We start from the raw sequence: 10161 nt of genomic DNA on the forward strand, positions 1-10161 counted from the left end.
TACCCCTGTATATAGTCTCCTTACTACCTGGTACCCCCTGTATATAGCCTCATTACTACCTGGTACCCCCTGTATATAGCATCATTACTACCTGGTACCCCTGTATATAGCCTCATTACTACCTGGTAACCCTGTATATAGCCTCATTACTACCTGGTACCCCTGTATATAGCCTCATTACTACCTGGTACCCCTGTATATAGCATCATTACTACCTGGTACCCCTGTATATAGCCTCATTACTACCTGGTACCCCCTGTATATAGCCTCATTACTACCTGGTACCCCTGTATATAGCCTCATTACTACCTGGTACCCCTGTATATAGCCTCATTACTACCTGGTACCCCTGTATATAGTATCCTTACTACCTGGTACCCCCTGTATATAGCCTCATTACTACCTGGTACCCCTGTATATAGTCTCCTTACTACCTGGTACCCCCTGTATATAGCCTCATTACTACCTGGTACCCCTGTATATAGCCTCATTACTACCTGGTACCCCTGTATATAGCATCATTACTACCTGGTACCCCTGTATATAGCCTCATTACTACCTGGTACCCCCTGTATATAGCCTCATTACTACCTGGTACCCCTGTATATAGCCTCATTACTACCTGGTACCCCTGTATATAGCCTCATTACTACCTGGTACCCCTGTATATAGTCTCCTTACTACCTGGTACCCCCTGTATATAGCCTCATTACTACCTGGTACCCCTGTATATAGTCTCCTTACTACCTGGTACCCCCTGTATATAGCCTCATTACTACCTGGTACCCCCTGTATATAGCCTCATTACTACCTGGTACCCCTGTATATAGCCTCATTACTACCTGGTACCCCTGTATATAGCCTCATTACTACCTGGTACCCCCTGTATATAGCCTCATTACTACCTGGTACCCCTGTATATAGCCTCATTACTACCTGGTACCCCTGTATATAGCCTCATTACTACCTGGTACCCCTGTATATAGTCTCCTTACTACCTGGTACCCCCTGTATATAGCCTCATTACTACCTGGTACCCCCTGTATATAGCATCATTACTACCTGGTACCCCTGTATATAGCCTCATTACTACCTGGTAACCCTGTATATAGCCTCATTACTACCTGGTACCCCTGTATATAGCCTCATTACTACCTGGTACCCCTGTATATAGCATCATTACTACCTGGTACCCCTGTATATAGCCTCATTACTACCTGGTACCCCCTGTATATAGCCTCATTACTACCTGGTAACCCTGTATATAGCCTCATTACTACCTGGTACCCCTGTATATAGCCTCATTACTACCTGGTACCCCTGTATATAGCATCATTACTACCTGGTACCCCTGTATATAGCCTCATTACTACCTGGTACCCCCTGTATATAGCCTCATTACTACCTGGTACCCCTGTATATAGCCTCATTACTACCTGGTACCCCTGTATATAGCCTCATTACTACCTGGTACCCCTGTATATAGTCTCCTTACTACCTGGTACCCCCTGTATATAGCCTCATTACTACCTGGTACCCCTGTATATAGTCTCCTTACTACCTGGTACCCCCTGTATATAGCCTCATTACTACCTGGTACCCCTGTATATAGCCTCATTACTACCTGGTACCCCTGTATATAGCATCATTACTACCTGGTACCCCTGTATATAGCCTCATTACTACCTGGTACCCCCTGTATATAGCCTCATTACTACCTGGTACCCCTGTATATAGCCTCATTACTACCTGGTACCCCTGTATATAGCCTCATTACTACCTGGTACCCCTGTATATAGTCTCCTTACTACCTGGTACCCCCTGTATATAGCCTCATTACTACCTGGTACCCCTGTATATAGTCTCCTTACTACCTGGTACCCCCTGTATATAGCCTCATTACTACCTGGTACCCCTGTATATAGTCTCCTTACTACCTGGTACCCCCTGTATATATTGACCTCTCAGACCATCAGACACAGAGCTAATCTCCAATGTATCTCATTATGTAGCGCTTCAGAGGTTCTCACCAGTTCTCCATTGAGTCCCGGGCCTCCAGCGGTTCCCTAGAAGACACACACACACACACACACACACACACACACACACACACACACACACACACACACACACACACACACACACACACACACACACACACACACACACACACACACACACACACACACACACACACACACACACACACACACACACACACACACACACACACACACACACACACACACAGGTAAGCCACAGTGTATTATTCAGTGGGAAAACTTAAGTTACACAAATATATTATTATATACAGTGCATTCAGAAAGTTTTCAGACCCCTTGACTTTTTCAACATTTTGTTACATTACAGCCTTATTCTATGTACAATCAAAGGTTTGGACACACCTATTCATTCAAGGATATTGAAGACATCAAAACTATTAAATAACACATATGGAATCATGTAGTAACCGAAGTGTTAAACAAATCAAAATATATTTTAGATTCTTCAAAGCAACCACCCTTTTCCTTGATGACAGCTTTGCACACGCTTGACATTCTCTCAACCAGCTTCAAGAGGTAGTCACCTGGAATGCATATGAATGAGCAGGTGTGCCTTGTTAAAAGTTCATTTGTGGAATTTCTTTCCTTCTTAATGCTTTTGAGCCAATCAGTTATGTTGTGACAAGGTAGGGGTGGTATACAGAAGATAGCCCTATTTGGTAAAAGACCAAGTCCATATTATGGCAAGAACAGCTCCAAAAAGCAAAGAGAAATGACAGTCCATCATTACTTTAAGACATGAAGGTCAGTCAATACGGAACATTTCAAGAACTTTGAAAGTGCAGTTGCAAAAACCATCAAGTGCTATGATGAAACTGGCTCTCATGAGGACCGCCACAGGAAAGGAAGACCCAGAGTTACCTCTGCTGCAGAGGTTCATTAGAGTTACCAGCCTCAGAAATTGCAGCCTAAATAAATGCTTCACAGAGTTCAAGTAACAGACACATCTCAACATAAACTGTTCAGAGGAGACTGCGTGAATCAAGCCTTCGTGGTCGAATTGCTGCAAAGAAACGACTACTAAAGGACACCAATAAGAAGAGACTTGCTTGGGTCAAAAAATACAAGTAATGGACATTAGACCGGTGGAAATCTGCCCTTTGGTCTGATGAGTCCAAATGTTAGATTTTTGGTTCCAACCGCCGTGTCTTTGTGAGACGAAGAGTAGGTGAACGGATGATCTACACGTGTGGTTCCCACCGTGAAGCATGGAGGAGGAGGTGTGATGGTGCTTTGCTGGTGACACTGTCAGTGATTTATTTAGAATTCAAGGCACACTTACCCAGCATGGCTACCACAGCATTCTGCAGCGATACGCCATCTCATCTGGTTTACGCTTAGTGGGACTATCATTTGTTTTTCAACAGGAAAATTACCCAAAACACCTCCAGGCTGTGTAAGGTCTATTTGACCAAGAAGGAGAGTGATGGAGTGCTGCATCAGATGACCTGGCCTCCACGATCACCCGACCTCAACCCAATTGAGATGGTTTAGGAGGAGTTGGACCACAGAGTGAAGGTAAAGCAGCCAACAAGTGCTCAGCATATGTGGGAACTCCTTCAAGACTGTTGGAAAAGCATTTCAGGTGAAGCTGGTTTAAAGAATGTCAAGAGAGTGCAAAGCTGTTATTAAGGCAAAGCGTGGCTATTGGAAGAATCTAAAATGTTAAATATACTTTGATTTGTTCAACAGTTTTTTGGTTACTACATGATTCCATATGTGTAATTTCATAGTTTTGATGTCTTCACTATTATTCCACAATGTAGAAAATAGTAAAAATAAAGAAAAACCCTTGAGTTATATATATATAGGACAGGTGTCCAAACTTTTGACTGGCACTGTATATATACAGTATATGGGACAGGTAGAGTTATATATATATAGGACAGGTAGAGTTATATATATATAGGACAGGTAGAGTTATATATATATTGGACAGGTAGAGTTATATATATATAGGACAGGTAGAGTTATATATATATAGGACAGGTAGAGTTATATGTATATAGGACAGGTATAGTTATTTATATATAGGACAGATAGAGTTATATATATATTGGACAGGTAGAGTTATATATATATAGGACAGGTAGAGTTATATATATATATTGGACAGGTAGAGTTATATATATATAGGACAGGTAGAGTTATATATATATAGGACAGGTAGAGTTATAAATATATTGGACAGGTAGAGTTATATATATATATTGGACAGGTAGAGTTATATATATATTGGACAGGTAGAGTTATATATATATGGGACAGGTAGAGTTATATATATATAGGACAGGTAGAGTTATATATATATAGGACAGGTAGAGGTATATATATATATATATATATATATATATAGGACAGGTAGAGTTATATATATATAGGACAGGTAGAGTTATATATATATGGGACAGGTAGAGTTATATATATATAGGACAGGTAGAGATATATATATATAGGACAGGTAGAGTTATATATATATAGGACAGGTAGTTATATATATATAGGACAGGTATAGTTATTTATATATAGGACAGCGAGAGTTATATATATGTATAGGACAGGTAGAGTTATATATATATATATATATATATATATATATATATATAGGACAGGTAGAGTTATATACAGTGGGGCAAAAAAGTATTTAGTCAGCCACCAATTGTGCAAGTTCTCCCACTTAAAAAGATGAGAGAGGCCTGTAATTTTCATCATAGGTACACTTCAACCATGACAGACAAAATGTGGAAAGAAAATCCAGAAAATCACATTGTAGGAGTTTTAATGAATTTATTTGCAAATTATGGTGGAAAATAAGTATTTGGTCACCTACAAACAAGCAAGATTTCTGGCTCTCACAGACCTGTAACTTCTTCTTTAAGAGGCTCCTCTGTCCTCCACTCGTTACCTGTATTAATGGCACCTGTTTGAACTTGTTATCAGTATAAAAGACACCTGTCCACAACCTCAAACAGTCACACTCCAAACTCCACTATGGCCAAGACCAAAGAGCTGTCAAAGGACACCAGAAACAAAATTGTAGACCTGCACCAGGCTGGGAAGACTGAATCTGCAATAGGTAAGCAGCTTGGTTTGAAGAAATCAACTGTGGGAGCAATTATTAGGAAATGGAAGACATACAAGACCACTGATAATCTCCCTCGATCTGGGGCTCCACGCAAGATCTCACCCCGTGGGGTCAACATGATCACAAGAACGGTGAGCAAAAATCCCAGAACCACACGGGGGGACCTAGTGAATGACCTGCAGAGAGCTGGGACCAAAGTAACAAAGCCTACCATCAGTAACACACTACGCCGCCAGGGACTCAAATCCTGCAGTGCCAGACGTGTGCCCCTGCTTAAGCCAGTACATGTCCAGGCCCGTCTGAAGTTTGCTAGAGAGCATTTGGATGATCCAGAAGAAGATTGGGAGAATGTCAGATGAAACCAAAATATAACTTTTTGGTAAAAACTCAACTCGTCGTGTTTGGAGGACAAAGAATGCTGAGTTGCATCCAAAGAACACCATACCTACTGTGAAGCATGGGGGTGGAAACATCATGCTTTGGGGCTGTTTTTCTGCAAAGGGACCAGGACGACTGATCCGTGTAAAGGACAGAATGAATGGGGCCATGTATCGTGAGATTTTGAGTGAAAACCTCCTTCCATCAGCAAGGGCATTGAAGATGAAACGTGGCTGGGTCTTTCAGCATGACAGTGATCCCAAACACACCGCCCGGGTAACGAAGGAGTGGCTTCGTAAGAAGCATTTCAAGGTCCTGGAGTGGCCTAGCCAGTCTCCAGATCTCAACCCGATAGAAAATCTTTGGAGGGAGTTGAAAGTCTGTGTTGCCCAGCAACAGCCCCAAAACATCACTGCTCTAGAGGAGATCTGCATGGAGGAATGGGCCAAAATGCCAGCAACAGTGTGTGAAAACCTTGTGAAGACTTACAGAAAACGTTTGACCTCTGTCATTGCCAATATAACAAAGTATTGAAAGTATTGAGAAACTTTTGTTATTGACCAAATACTTATTTTCCACCATAATTTGCAAATAAATTCATTAAAAATCCTACAATGTGATTTTCTGGATTTTTTTTTCTCATTTTGTCTGTCATAGTTGAAGTGTACCTATGATGAAAATTACAGGCCTCTCTCATATTTTTAAGTGGGAGAACTTGCACAACTGGTGGCTGACTAAATACTTTTTTGCCCCACTGTATATATAGGACAGGTAGAGTTATATATATATATAGGACAGGTAGAGTTATATAGATATTGGACAGGTAGAGTTATATATATATAGGACAGGTAGACTTATATATATAGGACAGGTAGAGTTATATACATATAGGACAGGTAGAGTTATATATATATAGGACAGAAAGAGTTATATATACATTGGACAGGTAGAGTTATATATATATATAGGACAGGTAGAGTTATATATATAGGACAGGTAGAGTTATATATATATAGGACAGGTAGAGTTATATATATATAGGACAGGTAGAGTTATATATATATGGGACAGGTATAGTTATATATATATTGGACAGTTAGAGTTATATATATATAGGACAGGTAGAGTTATATATATATAGGACAGGTAGAGTTATATATATATATAGGACAGGTAGAGTTATATATATATAGGACAGGTAGAGGTATATATATATATGACAGGTAGAGGTATATATATAGGACAGGTATAGTTATATATATATATAGGACAGGTAGAGTTATATATATAGGACAGGTATAGTTATATATATATAGGACAGGTAGAGTTATATATATATAGGACAGGTAGAGTTATATATATATATAGGACAGGTAGAGGTATATATATATGGGACAGGTATAGTTATATATATATTGGACAGGTAGAGTTATATATATAGGACAGGTAGAGTTATATATATATAGGACAGGTAGAGTTATATATATATAGGACAGGTAGAGGTATATACATATATATAGGACAGGTAGAGTTATATAGGACAGGTATAGTTATATATATATATATAGGACAGGTAGAGTTATATATATAGGACAGGTAGAGTTATATATATAGGACAGGTAGAGTTATATATATATTGGACAGGTAGAGTTATATATATATAGGACAGGTAGAGTTATATATATATATATAGGACAGGTATAGTTATATATATATATAGCACAGGTAGAGGTATATATATATATAGGACAGGTAGTGTTATATATATATGGGACAGGTAGAGTTATTTATATATAGGACAGGTAGAGTTATATATATATATAGGACAGGTAGAGTTATATATATATAGGACAGGTAGAGTTATATATATATAGGACAGGTAGAGGTATATATATATGGGACAGGTATAGTTATATATATTGGACAGGTAGAGTTATATATAGGACAGGTAGAGTTATATATATAGGACAGGTAGAGTTATATATATATGGGACAGGTAGAGTTATATATATATATAGGACAGGTAGGGTTTTATATATATATATAGGACAGGTAGAGTTATATATATATATAGGACAGATAGAGTTATATATATATAGGACAGGTAGAGGTATATATATATATAGGACAGGTAGAGTTATATATATATGGGACAGGTAGAGTTATTTATATATAGGACAGGTAGAGTTATATATATATTGGACAGGTAGAGTTATATATATATAGGACAGGTAGAGTTATATATATATATGGGACAGGTAGAGTTATATATATATAGGATAGGTAGAGTTATATATATATAGGACAGGTAGAGTTATATATATATTGGACAGGTAGAGTTATATATATATATAGGACAGGTAGAGTTATATATATATGGGACAGGTAGAGTTATATATATATTGGACAGGTAGAGTTATATATATACATAGGACAGGTAGAGTTATATATATATGGGACAGGTAGAGTTATATATATATTGGACAGGTAGAGTGTAGTGTAGAGATTCTTACTGGTGTTCCTTTGTTTCCTGGGAAGCCAGGTGTGCCAGCACTCCCTCTCTCACCCTGAGGAGAAGGAAGACAACAACAGGGTTATTCACTCGTTAACCCATGACCTATAACCCTGACCTATAACCCTGACCTATAACCCATGACCTATAACCCATGACCTATAACCCTGATCTATAACCCTGACCTATAACCCATGACCTATAACCCATGACCTATAACCCTGACCTATAACCCTGACCTATAACCCTGACCTCTAACCCATGACCTATAACCCTGACCTATAACCCATGACCTATAACCCATGACCTATAACCCTGACCTATAACCCTGACCTATAACCCATGACCTATAACCCATGACCTATAACCCTGATCTATAACCCTGACCTATAACCCATGACCTATAACCCATGACCTATAACCCTGACCTATAACCCTGACCTATAACCCTGACCTCTAACCCATGACCTATAACCCATGACCTATAACCCATGACCTATAACCCATGACCTATAACCCATGACCTCTAACCCTGACCTATAACCCATGACCTCTAACCCATGACCTATAACCCTGACCTCTAACCCATGACCTATAACCCTGACCTCTAACCCATGACCTATAACCCATGACCTATAACCCATGACCTATAACCCTGACCTCTAACCCATGACCTATAACCCATGACCTCTAACCCATGACCTATAACCCTGACCTCTAACCCATGACCTCTAACCCATGACCTATAACCCATGACCTATAACCCATGACCTATAACCCTGACCTATAACCCTGACCTCTAACCCATGACCTATAACCCATGACCTATAACCCATGACCTATAACCCTGACCTCTAACCCTGACCTCTAACCCATGACCTATAACCCATGACCTATAACCCATGACCTATAACCCATGACCTATAACCCTGACCTCTAACCCATGACCTATAACCCATGACCTATAACCCATGACCTATAACCCTGACCTATTATCCATAACCCATGACCTAAACCATTAAACAATGACCTATAATTGTTCTATCAGGGTCCCTGACACAATGACCAGAGAAGAGCACAGAGGTCAGGCAGTCTGAGGGTCAGGGGTTAGATGTAGGAAGTGACTTCCTGTGTACCTTAGGTCCAGAGACTCCCACCGGGCCGAGGGGGCCTGCTCTTCCTGAGCGACCGGGATCTCCCTGGACACAGAAACACAGTGATTAGTGATTGTTTGGTGATTGTATAGAGATGGTTTGGTGATTATAGAAGTGGTTGTATAGTGATTATAGGGGTGGTTGTATAGTGATTAAAGGGGTGGTTGTATAGTGATTATAGGGGTGGTTGTATAGTGATTATAGGGGGGGCTGTATAGTGATTATAGGGGTGGTTGTATAGTGATTATAGGGGTGGTTGTATAGTGATTATAGGGGTGGTTGTATAGTGATTATAGGGGTGGTTGTATAGTGATTAAAGGGGTGGTTGTATAGTGATTATAGGGGTGGTTGTATAGTGATTATAGGGGTGGTTGTATAGTGATTATAGGGGTGGTTGTATAGTGATTATAGGGGTGGTTGTTTAGTGATTAAAGGGGTGGTTGTATAGTGATTATAGGGGTGGTTGTATAGTGATTAAAGGGGTGGTTGTATAGTGATTATAGGGGTGGTTGTATAGTGATTATAGGGGTGGTTGTATAGTGATTATAGGGGTGGTTGTATAGTGATTAAAGGGGGGGTTGTATAGTGATGATAGGGGTGGTTATATAGTGATTATAGGGGGGGCTGTATAGTGATTATAGGGGTGGTTGTACAGTGATTATAGGGGGGGTTGTATAGTGATTATAGGGGTGCTTGTATTGTGATTATATTTCCTGTACCTTCTCTCCATCCGTTCCAGGAAGACCACCATCGCCCGCGTCTCCTGGGTGACCATCAGGACCCTGCCCGAGACACACACACACACACACACACACACACACACAGACACGTAAATATATTACATACACACACTGTGAGGTCATACCCTGGATCTAGTCAGGTTTCTCAGAACATACCCTGTCTCCTGTATCTAGTCAGGTTTCTCAGAACGTACCCTGTCTCCTGGATCTAGTCAGGTTTCTCAGAACG

At 39.9% G+C, this 10161-nt stretch overlaps 1 protein-coding gene across 2 annotated transcripts in view; it reads right to left on the reverse strand.

Moving 5' to 3' along the window:
• LOC139550048 (collagen alpha-2(VI) chain-like) overlaps window positions 1-10161 on the reverse strand; it is a 127598-nt gene that overhangs the window by 35134 nt on the left and 82303 nt on the right. For both annotated transcript variants that reach the window (XM_071360629.1, XM_071360630.1), the window contains exons 11-14: window positions 9912-9974; window positions 9175-9237; window positions 8040-8093; window positions 2031-2066 (exon numbers count right to left, since the gene is read on the reverse strand). In XM_071360629.1, the coding sequence (XP_071216730.1) occupies window positions 2031-2066; window positions 8040-8093; window positions 9175-9237; window positions 9912-9974 (216 nt within the window). The remainder of the gene's footprint in view (window positions 1-2030; window positions 2067-8039; window positions 8094-9174; window positions 9238-9911; window positions 9975-10161) is intronic.

The sequence above is a fragment of the Salvelinus alpinus genome, chromosome 23, assembly GCF_045679555.1.
Source record: "Salvelinus alpinus chromosome 23, SLU_Salpinus.1, whole genome shotgun sequence".
Lineage (NCBI taxonomy): Eukaryota > Metazoa > Chordata > Actinopteri > Salmoniformes > Salmonidae > Salvelinus > Salvelinus alpinus.